The sequence below is a fragment of the Plectropomus leopardus genome, chromosome 12, assembly GCF_026936395.1.
Source record: "Plectropomus leopardus strain MGB_pleo_1.0 chromosome 12, ASM2693639v1, whole genome shotgun sequence".
Classification (NCBI taxonomy): Eukaryota; Metazoa; Chordata; class Actinopteri; order Perciformes; family Serranidae; genus Plectropomus; species Plectropomus leopardus.
In genome coordinates, this window is record NC_142187.1 from 14,091,272 (window position 1) to 14,104,411 (window position 13,140).

General features: G+C 37.1%; 1 protein-coding gene across 1 annotated transcript; it reads left to right on the top strand.

Moving 5' to 3' along the window:
• Positions 1-4,436: 4,436 nt before the first annotated feature.
• Positions 4,437-6,199, top strand: rgs13a (regulator of G protein signaling 13a). Its single transcript, XM_042498320.2, has 5 exons — positions 4,437-4,595; positions 4,711-4,770; positions 4,863-4,924; positions 5,011-5,177; positions 5,280-6,199. Exons 1-5 carry the CDS (start codon positions 4,525-4,527, stop codon positions 5,463-5,465), a joined length of 546 nt encoding a protein of 181 aa, XP_042354254.2. The 5' UTR covers positions 4,437-4,524; the 3' UTR covers positions 5,466-6,199.
• Positions 6,200-13,140: the final 6,941 nt, after the last annotated feature.

Consider the following 13,140-nt stretch of genomic DNA (forward strand, 5'->3'; position numbering starts at 1 on the left):
ATGAAGGCAATAAAACCACAAATAAAGTAAGGAAAATAAATAAAAATACATAAAATAGGAAAATAAATAAAAAGATGAAATAAAAAACCAACATCACATAAAAGCAAGTCTGTAAAAAATTGTTTTAAGGAGTGATTTAAAAGAAGTCACTAATTAGGTGAGTCTCATCTCCTCAGGCGGGTTGTTCCAAAGCCGAGGGGCTCTGAAGGCAAAGGCACAGCCACCTTTAAGCCTCGACTTTGGAAAAGCCAGAAGGCCTCAGAATCAAAGGCTGCAAACTGGCTCATATGGGATCAACATCTCCGATATGTAGCTTTGGGCCAGACAAGCTTGAAAGTGATCAGTAAAATCTTACAATCAATTTTAAAATGAAGGTACATTCTTCCCTTTTGCATGTCAAACCTTAACTTGTTTATTATCTGATGTGTTTTTTGTGTTTGGAAAGTGGAAGTAGGCACAGCGTGGTTTCTCCATGTGACTGCAGGGCGTGAGACACACATTTTGTTCTGTTTGTGTTGGTGGCATTCAATGCACGGGGGATTTATTTTAAGAGGTGCTGTAAAACACTCTGTGTTGTACAGACAGCTCACCACAACTTCCTCTAGCTTAGACAACTCTGGTTGTGTTCACCTCTTTGTGGGAGAAGGGTTAAATTCGTTGGGTGCTGTGAAAAGATTGCGTTTGACTGAACCGCATGTTTAATCTGCAATCGTTATTATGAAGCAACTGCAGCAGAAAAACTGCAGTAGCTTGCAGGAAGTGAGGAAGACATAAAAACGACAGAAACTGAGCAAAGTTATATTTCTCAGAGTGCGAGCAGTTGATGGAGGAAACTCACAGATGGGTGCTGTAGCCGATAAAGAAAATGTCTGAGATAACAGTTTGTGTCAATGCCGCAAGCCTTCAACAGCTGCCTTCTGACACAAAACGTTTCCTGTTGAGCAGACTAACATGAACACAGACAATGTGACAAAACAGTTCTTACCCAGGGTTCAAAAGCAGCTCATTAGGTTTACTTAAAAAACTTAAATAACAGGTTTGTTCTTTGATTTACATTTCATATATGTCACAACATTTATCAACCAAAAAAGCAATAGCTTTATTAAGATGTGTTGACTCAGTATCAATAAAAGTGTCATTCCATTTTTTTTAGCTCATGCATAATTGCATGTTCTCTACATTTCTTTCACAATATATATACATTTTTAAAAATTGAATTATGTTACCACGGTTTTCAGTTATTCCACAATGGTATGAAAATCTGCTTTTAGACAAACTTGAGATACTACATGCAGGGCTTCCCACATATTCATTTATTTGTGGCGGCCGACCACGACCAAACATCCAATTTCTTTGACTGGTCCATTCATTAGATGAGCTATTGGAATATATATATATATATATATATATATATATATCATTATTATTATATTATATTTAATTTTGCATTGCACCATACTGCTGGAGCGCAGAGTGTACTCTGGGAACCCAGGGAGTAGTAAAATGCCAGGCACAGTGAAAGTGAAACTTAACCGTTGACTGCACTGGGTGTAAAAAGTTTGCTTTCACTTACCTTGGTAGCAGCTGCTCCTCTCATACATCGATCTGATCAGCTCTGACAGGATCCACAGATCAGTTATTCAACCTGTGATTTAAACTCCTTAAGCTGTTCCTGAGGAAACAAAAAACTCAATGAGCCTGCGCTGCATTCACGGACCCACCAAACGGTCAGAACTTTGAGAGGGGACACTTTAGATACAGTCTGTTTCCCAGACTGAAATATCTGAACAACTGGATGGATGCCATAAAAGTTCATGGGTGTTCACAATTCCTAGAGGATGAATTTTTCTGACTTTGATCCCCTCATTTTCCCTGTAGCACCACCGTGGCATGACATTTGTGGTTTTAGTAAAATGTCTTGGCAACTGTTGGGGGGATTGACACGAAACAACATGCTGACATTCACATCCAGCTCAGTAAAAGCTCAGTACACAGTAAAAGCCTTAAATTGAGCCTAAGATTTGCATGGAACTACTGAAGGGATGCAACACTTAGAGTAATCTGCCCCCCTTTTTAATGCAGCAAGAAAACCTTAACAACTGCAGGACATTTTACTGTTGTCTGAGCAGAGAGGATTACACTAAATTAGTCCACATGAGATGTAAGAAAAGCATGCATGAAAGTTTCCAGGATTTTTCTCACGGATGAACTTGTCTTTAAAAATTTCATGAGCTGAGAGAAGCAGGTTTGCCGACTGTTTTGATCCTTTTCTGAGGGCAGGGATGCTGTTATATACAGCATCGGCATGACTGGGGAACAAATTGGGCCTCGTTGGCTGAAAATGTGGGAGTTCAAGCATTCTGCATCATGTATGAGGATCAGGAACTTACATGATGCATGAGGTTATTAGACATTCAGTGATGAAAGGGGTGTCCTATGCGCACTGCTGCCATAGTGTATTACCAGAACTACCAAAAGAGGGCTCAGTTTTGTTTTTCAAATCAAGATGTGCATTGATGAAAGCTGAAGTTCTCATATTTCATTTGATTAAAGCAGATAATTAAGCAGCTTGAGCATGAGTCATGAGCCGTAAAACCTGACTGAAGGGTTTTTTAAACTTAAAGATATCAGTCATAAAAAACATTAACAAGTCCTTCTAAAAAGTTTTGATCAGTGTTATAATGAGCGTGAAGAGGAACTGCAACTAAGACAATTATAAAACTATGAAAACAAAAGATAATGTTCTCTTTTTAAAAAGAGGGGAATGTCCAGATGACAGGTGAAAGCTTTTGTTTTGTTAAAACTTTCTGGCACCATAACAGGAAGTGAAAAACAGTCTTCAGTGACACAGATCACATCACTCAAGACAAATTGAGTGTGTTAGTGGTTTTACTCAATGGTGTTGACAAACTGGTTTGATCTAGTTCTCAGATTTTAGATACAGCACTTCAAGCCACACATATCTTATTTATATGACACAGAAATGGCTTTATACGTTCAGTGTCTACAAGCTTCACGCCTGCTTTAAGTGGAAACTCTGGGGCGGCTTAATCACCACATAACCACAGTGTCCCCAGTTTGGTTCCGGTGGGTGACTTGTGTTTCATGTCATCCCCCTCTCTGTTTCCCCCCATATTTCCTGTCTGCCCCTACTGTCAAAGATCAAGTAACGGCAAAAAGCTATATAAAAAAAAAAGCATTGAAGTCTGTAACACGTAGGCCTAATTACCAGAAAGCAAAGATTCAAATTGACCCAGAACAAGACTGAACTTTGCTGCAGAGTGGCACTAAATGATTCTGTCAGAGACAAAACAAGATAAAAAAGGGCTCCAAGATACAATAATCTTTGAACTGAACACAGAGGAAATTAATGCTGCAGGGAGGACGATTTTTGGTAGGCTTAAGTGAAAGTTTGTAGAGGACTGAAACCGACAAAAACAATAATAAATAAATAAATGTGTCAATGAATAAATGAAAATGCCAAAAATGACAATATTTATTTAATTTCCCATTTATTTTTTCATTTCATTCATCAATCTATTCCTTTCGCCCATTTAATTTTCCCTTTTATTAATCAATTTATTCATTTTTCATATTTATTTGCTTATTTATTTATGTATTATTTTCCATTTTATTTAATTTCCCATTTTATTTTCCATATTTAATTTTTATTTATTTATTTAATTAATTAATTAAATGTATTTATTTATTTTTGTAATTATTTATGCTTTTATTTATGCATTATTTTACCTCTTTGCCTCTTTGTGCAATGGGGTTGACAACTTTTTGTATTGCTTTAGGTTAATTAACTTGCTAACATCTGGCAACCAAAAGCTAGAGGTACCATACCAGGCCAAGTAAGGCTGAAGCAACAAAAACCTGTGTTTATCTGAACTGAGTGAGAATGCATTTTATTCTTATGACTTCAAATTTGTTTTCTACAAGGACTTATGTTTTATGTCTTCTGACAAAAGCAAGATTGTCTCACTTTAAAGAAAACAAAAGAAAAATAGTTGCTACTGTCATGATGCTAGTGCTTCTTTACTGGAAAGATGCGTTAGCTCTCACAAAGCTTCTGAGAATATTTTTACATGTTTTAGTTTAATTTGACTGTGGGTGAAATAGCCTCAGCATGTACTTCACCAAATGTTTCCAAAACCTATGAGCTGAAACAGTGGCATTGTTTCTCGAGGCAGCCTGCAACAAAAACTAAAGCATTTGCCTATCAGCTGCTGAATTTTCCACTGCCCCATTTGCATAGCCAGACTTTAAAACAAACAAGTAACAATGCAGGTCCGAGTACAGTACACACGCACTGTAGATGCAGTCAGCACACTTTTGCGTCATCCCCAACTTCCTCTTTTTCTGTGGTTAGCCCGGCATGATGCTGTGACGCTACTCACCAACCTCACTTCAAACTTCTGCTGTACATATAAGTTAAGCGGATTCATCAATCAGAAACAGCAGCAGTTGCAGAAGTCTCAGAGCGCAGCCCAACACAGTCACACATGAAGCATTGATGCCATGCCGAGTCTAGTCACGTCACCGCCAAGGGAGCTGCAGCAACTCAACATGGACAACGATAACAAGAAGAGGTAAATATCTGATAAAAACTGATGCAATTTATCTCCTTTTTTGTCATTGCTTATCAACATTTTAGTATAAGAAGAACATATCAGTGAAATATTTGGTTTGTGTGTGATTAACCAGGGGAGGAACCCTGAAGTCTCGACTGCAGTGTAGATCGTCTCAAACCACCAAAACTGAGGGGTAAGTGAAGAAAATTTATTCACTAAAAATGAAACTCTAAATTGTTAGCTAGTTGTTGCACATGTGTCTAATAGTGCCACTCTGTTTTACAGGCTTTGTTTCGAGGAAATGTCCCAGTGGTCGCACTCACTAGAGAGACTTCTATCATCAAAATGTAAGTTGATCAACACATAGTCCCATCGTCAATTTTTAAAGTCCTCCTCAACATTGTCTAACTGCTGATTTTTCCTATCTGTGTAGATGGTCTGAAGATATTCCAGGCCTTCTTGAAGTCAGAGTTCAGTGATGAAAACATTGAGTTTTGGCTGGTGTGTGAGGACTATAAGAAAATCAAGTCTTCCTTCAGGATGTCCTCCAGGGCCAAAAAGATCTTCAAACGCTACATTCAAGCTGAGGCTCCGAGAGAGGTAAGCCCAGAGGTGTTTTTAATACAGGTTTACTTATTTTTCACAATATATCCCTGCTACTTTTATTTGTAATCGTCCTCATTATTTTTCCTCTGCTTCCAGATCAATATTGATCACAAGACCAGAGACCTGATCAGGCGCAACATGAAGACGCCCACCACAGTTTGCTTCGACGATGCCCAGAGGATTGTCTACGGGCTAATGGAGAGGGACTCTTATCCACGTTTCCTCCGGTCTGACATCTATCAGGCTCTGCTGGAGTCCACATCTGAATCGGTCAAGATGTAAAGAAAACAGATACCAGAGACATTGTGTTTGTAGAAGCTGAAGCTGAGCCCAATGCTGGACTACCTGAGGGAAACTGTGATGTGTTTGGTTGACCCGGGAACACTGGTGGTGGTTCTTTAACACTGAAAGCACCAAAAACATGTTATTTTCGACACATTTATGCCTTCCTTCTGAGTTGGAAAAAACATGCTTTGGTGTTGGCCAGGGTCGCATATGACTATATTACACGGGAGAAGTTAGCTCTGTCTTTAAAAAGAGTAAAGGATGGGTAGAGGCTATAAATGGCTACATTAACAGATTCTGCGATAGCCGCTGTGAAGCAAAGGACTTCCCAGAGATGCCACGATCATGTAGTCAAAATGCAAGGGACTTTCTGTGCAAGGCGCCAGGAAGTCTATGTGGTGCAAACAACACCCTCCACCCAAGATGCAAGTGCATGAGCTGCAGGCTGTCTACATTTGCACACCATCTTGAGTTTATTGTTAACTCACTAAAGCAATAGCTAAGTAGATGTTAAATAGATGTGGATTTTTACGCACAGCATTCTGCATTTGACATTTTTACATTCTGACATCATTGCTGTCAAACTGTTGTTACATTATCTTTTTTTTTATAAGCTATGTTTTGTTGTATTCCACAGTTTGTGAGAATGTTTTATAAATGTGAATATTAATGTGGATTTGTACATATTTAATTAAAAAAAATACATATTTGCTTTGAAAATCTACATAAAACCAATTATTTTAAAGGCACTGTGTGTAACTCAGAGAAACCGGACCGAACCACTAATCCAACTAAAAGTGTATGTATTTGACGACCTGGTGATGAGATTCAGGAATCAACTATCTTTCTACAGAGAGACAGACAGCACTTTTAAGCATATAGTGCCACAATGACTAAAATCTGTTCTTATCAGATACAGACAGCCACAAACGAGGTCAGGTTCCCACAAAGCTTAAGATACGTACATCACCATAAGAATCCATGAAGCAACTTAGTTACGAATTCATCCATTCATTCATTTTTCGTTCATTCATATACTCACTCATTTACTGCCTTGTGGTTTTTATGAGTTCAGAAATGTGTACAGCAGCACAGTGTACCAGAAGTAGGCTGTTTAATATAATTTTATTTTCACCATACTTTACTTAAAGGAATTTTTTGACATTTTGGGAAATGGAAAATGTCAAATCATTCAACACGTAAGTGTTAAACATGGGGTGGCTAACACTCTTTCATAATGGCGAGGTGAACTAATTAGCTATTATTTACATAATACTGAAACAAAATGGCTAATTCGCTTTATTATCATTCCAAGTGTGCAGACATTCTTGTGAGCCACAATAGATCATTTTGTAATTTCGGGCAAGAGACCCTGATGTACTGTCCACCTCAGAAACCGCCAGTGAAAGTTCAGAGAGTGAGGCTATGCACCTAACCATGCTTCAGCTGCTGCTGATACAAAAGCCACAGGCCACTGCAAACAAGAGAGGACATGAAAATATAAGAGAATTATTTCAAGTGCAACTCAATTTTATATAGGTTAATATATGTAGTAGGGGGTCCCTGCTCCGTCTGTCTTTGAACCAAAGGGATGTTAGTGTGTAAAACACCAAAGACTCCTGCATTAACTCTTTTTTTTTTTTTTTAAACTTTCTTCTGCTTAAACAGCCTTAAATTTGGAGAAAAAAAAATCTTATGTCACATTATCTGACATTGTCAAATGTACTTTGTATTTTATCATCTTGTCTGTGCTCCTTATCAATAATACAATATTAGTTGTTTATCATGAGTGAAACACCATTGAGCCAAATTTAAAATCATTTAACATGTCTTGTAATTTATTTCTTGCACATTTCCCCAAAATTCAGCCTTGCAGATTTGGTATCTTTGGGAATTTCCACTACAGTCTAATTCATAGCTCTGTGGGTTTGTGTTTGGCAGAATAGCATAAGGTTGTAATGCTGATCAGTGAGGTTTGAAGGGTTAACAGCTTGGACCGCAGCGAGAAAAGCTGTCGCATACCTACGCAGCATCTTACATCAGATGCGTCATTGGCCTTCGATGCTTTTGAATGTGTTTCAAGCACATTCTTCAATTCATTGAGCTTTTGTTTAACCTTTCAGTCTCTCAGTAAGCAATCAAGCGTCAATTGTACTTAGTAGAAAAAAAAAGTTTTAGAACTGAAAGTGCATTTATGTTGCAAAAAAGCAGCAAAAGGGAAGTTTATAAGTGGGAAGCCATTAAGTATCACGCTGTTAAAGGTTACAGACATTTGGGAGAAGTGTTGAGACCCAACTGCTCTACCACATCCTCTTTTAATCTCACTAGTGCATCCTCGTGTTCATGCGAGCACACATACTGAGGCAGGTGAACATACAAATAACGACAATGAAACTCTTTTGTGCTTTTAGGGAGTAATAGACTTCAAATTGTCCAAATAAAGACAGTAATTTTGTGTTTTTACCAAAAAGGCTTTCAGCAGGATAAGAGCATCATTTTTATTTTTTCACACGTCTTTAGCTGTTTTTTTCACTCAGAAGCAGCTGAGGTATTAAACTGACGTGGATGGACCACTGCCTGACTAGTCATCATTTCCTTATTAGTAACATGATGATCCTATGATAGATTAGTCATATGACTTTGAGAAGCTAAAAACTGAAAAAATGAGGTCACATCTGAGACAGGATGTTCAAGTTGTCACGCACTGTGTGACACGTATTTAAGTTACTAATGTAAAACTTTGAGGATATCTTAAATACATACCAATTAGTTACTGCAAGCAAAGATTTAGCTGATATGTGTGTCATGAGACAGAAGTCATCCTTTTTCGAAACACATGGGCTGTATACAAGAGGTCACTGGATTACTGTGTGATGTTGCTCAACCAGTTCAACTCAAGGGAGGCTTTGTTTCCGGTCTATTTCAGAGCCAGGTGAAAAAAAAAGTTATGATGTGGAATTTTTCAGTCAGATAAAAATCTACATTAGTCATGTTAAAAAAGGTTGAGGTTAAAAAATCCCAGCAGTGTTAGATCAGCGTAAAATTAAAACAGAATAATTTTTAGCACTTGGGGACAGTAGGGCCTACTTTTCTTTTTCACAAAATGTATCTGAAAGAATAAAAAAAGGACAACTGGGTTAGAAAAGGGTCTGATATAACTAAGAGAAACAAGGAGAGGGCGGATGGGTCAAACAAACTCAGGACTTTCACCTGCAAGGCCACTGTTTGTGTCCTTTGTGTAACCAAAAGTCAAATTAATTATTACAATAACAACGTAGTGTTCTAATACATGTATTTCACATGACTTTACATGAACAGTAACAAACATACTTATTTTAAGCCAAACCATGATGTCTTTTTCTAGACCTAACAACATGCTTTTGTTGCCCACACCTAGGCGAGTAAACCTTAAAAATAAGTCTTTACCTGTCCTGTAAAAAGGAAGTTTATTTTGAAAAGACACAGAGCATGTACCAATCATACATTGACATGCCTTCCCTGAATGTCCAAATCTGACACTGTAGGCCTTATAGCTTAACATGCAGGGCCACCGAGTTAAAATGGAGAATGTGCATGGCACAAAACATTGGCACTTTCAACGTTCTGGGCTGCTTTAAAAAAAAAAAAAAAGGATGGCATAACCCATGTAATGCTATTTTTTTTTTTAATGTGGTAAGAAATGTCAATATCAACACCAACACGACTGTGTGTTTCCTCACAGTACAATGATATAATTTAGTTTACAGCTCAAAAACCCTCTTTAATCCATCAAATTTATCCCAGCATGCATCAGTTGGAAGACTGTAAGCCCAGTCTGCAGGTCATCAGACTGTGAGAGAAGACTACAGGGAAAACCCACCTGAAACGACATTAATTTTAACATGTTAAACCCAACAATTCATCCACGCCTAAACCAAGGAGCCACAACGCTGCCCAGAATTGCAAACCAAAGGTTATAAAACTATTTTCAACCTGCCAGAGCTGTATTATGTAAAACTAATATATAATGTTTACCACAGTGCCTTCAGTGCTCAAAGCCTGTGATGCAAATCTTTGCTCTATATTTACATCTACAGTTATATAACTTCTTTATTTCGAACAACATAATTTTGTATGCTGCAAAATTTACCGAATCATTTGTGAGCATCATGCAGGCTACAAAAGCTTAAAATGATGATGGTGACGAACAAAGATGATGCAGATCCACTCTGAGATTTATTAATATATCAAACGGTAACAGGTGTGTTGTCTCCTCGTCCCCTGTGGCCTATATATGTGTGACTACACAGGTTTTACGTAAGTAATGGTGTTAACACACATACAAAACCAGACCTAGATATCCTGTTTTGCTTCTCTGCTCTGCATGTGTTTACAAAACTTCCTTAGCAATGGCTTTAATGGTTCATCATGTGTGCTACAAAAATACAGTCATGTGGTTTCATTCTCAGTTTTTCAGTCAAATATTTTTTTTTAGAAAAGCTCATGTCTTAACACCCGGAAAGCTGGATTTTCAATGGATACAAATTTCAATTTTGATATCTGTAAGTGGTAAAAAACAACTTTTTTTTTTTAGATTTAATAATTAAGATATTTCTTAAAACGTACAGAATTTTATTGATTTATGTAAGACCTAAAATTGTGATTGATGCTTTGCCTCATTAAACCAGTGACAGTGTGACAGTATCAGAAAGGTGTCATCATTATGAGAGAACACTAAACACAGAGATCATAAGGGAGGGTTTAAAGGTGACCTGCAGTAAATGCAAATGGTTTTAAATATGAAGAGCTGGTACAAATGTCTGGCAGGGCATGAGGAGATAATGATAGCTGTGGTCTGGCAGCATCTACCACCAACATGTTGTCATCCCAAGTTGTCACATATTGCCGCTTTGCAGTGGACCTTCACGTCAACATATTACGCTCGAGGTATCATTCTGCCTCTGCTAATTAGGTTCCGGGATGCCGCCACACAGATGTCAACACAAGCATATGGTGAGATTACGCTGCATGTGGTTATATTTTGGCAACAACAGTACATTGCAACCAACACCAAGATGTCAATAAAAGAAAATAATAAATGCGGACCAATCTTACTCTAGTCCATCGTTAATTCTGCAAAATTTTACACTGGTTTGAGAGGTTTAAAAGATATTTCATAATTTTGATAAAAAAAACAATGCAATTTTTTTAAAAAGGTTGTTGATTTTTTTAGGTGGCAGTAATGGGCTTCCATGCACCGAAGAATGCAAAAATGACAAAGTATGATAACTTATAAATTAAAATATTAAAAAAGAATAAAATTCTGTCTTTGCTCAAAGCAGAAATACAAGCAGTGAGGCTGAGGTGCTGGTAAAACATGTTGGGAACTGTGGTGGTAACTAAAAAGTGAGTGTACTAGTAGGCCTAATATTGCACCCACTCAGTATATATAATCGTACATTACAGCATAGTTCCTGACACTGAGGTCATGTACTGATGTTTTGATTTGCTCTCTGTTATAACATAACTCAATTCAGTACATTTCTATTTTCTCACATCCCAGAACTCAATTTTCCCTCTCACCGTTACTTCCTGTTCAACACACAGCCCAGTCTGGTCCTGCAAACCACATGCTAATTCACATGCAGTCCTTGTTACAGTGGTGGGTTCCAGTTTAATCTTGTCTATACAGGTTTTGTGTTTTGGTTTCTGAGGTGTGTGTATCGCATTCACATTGACCTTCTGTCTAACAGTTCATATTTATTCCACTTACTATAACACACAAACTGATGTCTGTGAAGAGAACAATTGATAGCCTACATATTTAGATTGTAATGGTAGCCTAGTAATAGTTAGTTTTATGTGTTCTAACAAATGTGAGGTGAGAGTGGACATCTTTTGGATAAAGAGCCAGAAAAAAACGGGAAGCAATTGTCACTTTCAGATTCTGACATTGGACTTTGGCTATCATTACCTAACAGTGACGGTTGCAGTTTTTCTTTTTTCTTCTCTTTTTTTTAAGCTTGTGACTGAGACATTTTTAGCCCTGGTCATGTAGGTGTTGGGAGTTCTTCAGGCTTTTGGTTGACCATGTTGGTATGGACTGAAATATCTGGCAACTACTGAATGCTTTCACATGAAATTTTGTTCAGACATTTTGCCCTGGAGCATTGTCTTAAAGACTTAAGTAATTCACTGACTTTTCCTTTAGTGCCCGCAGCAGATTGACCTTATGTAACGTGTTTCTAAAGGAATGCTGTGAAATCTGGTACAGACGCTTATGTGCAAGATTTTGGTTTATAAATACCCTCCAAATGAATGACATTCCCATCATCCTCAGCTGTGCTTTGCCTTATTAGCAGATGGAAGCATGCTAACATACTAATATAAGATGGCAAAAATAACCTGCTAGCCTCAACAAGTTAGCATTGTATTAGCATTTTAGCATTAGCATTTAGCTCAAAGTAGCACTGTGATACATGCATTCTCACACAGCTGCTAGCTGTTGAGTCTTTGTGTTATATTCTTTGTTTAATAGTTATTATTAAAGATAGCAGCTAATTATGGTCCATTTTGGTCTGGACACTTTGAAAATGTAACACATTTGGCCTGGAGAAATGTATTGATACAATATTTTCAGTAGTCTGATATAACACTGGCATTGTCATTTACATTGCAATATGTCTTTACCATCACAATAAACAAAGTGATGTAAATGACATTAAGGCAATCCAGGCACTCAAAACATGGCAACATTTTAATATTTTTGGAGTGCCTTTATTGCCATCCTGTGTATCCTGTTTCCTGTTATCCTTGAGTGAGTTTTTGATCTACATTTCATTATGCTGAGCAACCAGCCATCTCTCTTTTTCTAAGTTTGATAGAAATAACTGAAAAATCTCATTTTAGCTTGCTAATGCCAATTTTAGTCTTGGCATTAAATATACAGAAAAACACTCAGTATAAGATATAGTTTTTTTCTATTATTTGTCCATACAATGGAAATATCACTATTACAGCCAACAAACAAAAACATATTCGTAAATATAACAAAAACCTAACTTTAAATTCAAAGTTACACAGGGTTTAATGTCCAAATCTAAGACAAAGGGACAAAAGAAACATTGCAAAAAACATCACACAAATGGTCACTTTATATACTAAAAGTAAATACTGATCTATGATTTTTTTTTTTTTTAATGTTTTTTTTGGGTGTCAAGTAAGTGTGACAAAAATACAAAATAAGAAATGTGGTTTTTTTTTTCTCTTTTTCTGAGACAAAAATTCAAATCATTGAAAAATCACTCAACTACATAAATTATATATGTAGGATAAGAAACAGATTTGGCTCTGAGCAATCTGCACATTTGTGTATATTACTGTATGTATCCTCTTCTGTCCTCTCTACAGTCACATAACTAATACTAAATATTGATGTGCAATGAACACTTGCTCTTAGCATTTTATCCTAATTGCTGTTTTTCTGGTGTTATTCCATCTCAATTCAAATAGATTAAATGGATTTATAACCCTACCAGTTATCTCAGTGTGTCTCAGTTTTGTTGTTGTCATTGTCATTAATAAGGTCCTTCCATTTTGGTGGATAGGTCATACAAGCATAGGACTTTGACCCAGGACTGGGGTTTGAGACAAACAAACAACAACATGGTTATAATATTTGTACCACTTAAAG

Coding starts and splice junctions, on each gene's coding strand:
- rgs13a (XM_042498320.2), top strand. CDS start 4,525: ATGCCGAGTCTAGTCACGTCACCGCCAAGGGAGCTGCAGCAACTCAAC. Junction 4,596..4,710: donor GACAACGATAACAAGAAGAG/GTAAATATCTGA, acceptor GTGATTAACCAG/GGGAGGAACCCTGAAGTCTC. Junction 4,925..5,010: donor GAGACTTCTATCATCAAAAT/GTAAGTTGATCA, acceptor CTATCTGTGTAG/ATGGTCTGAAGATATTCCAG.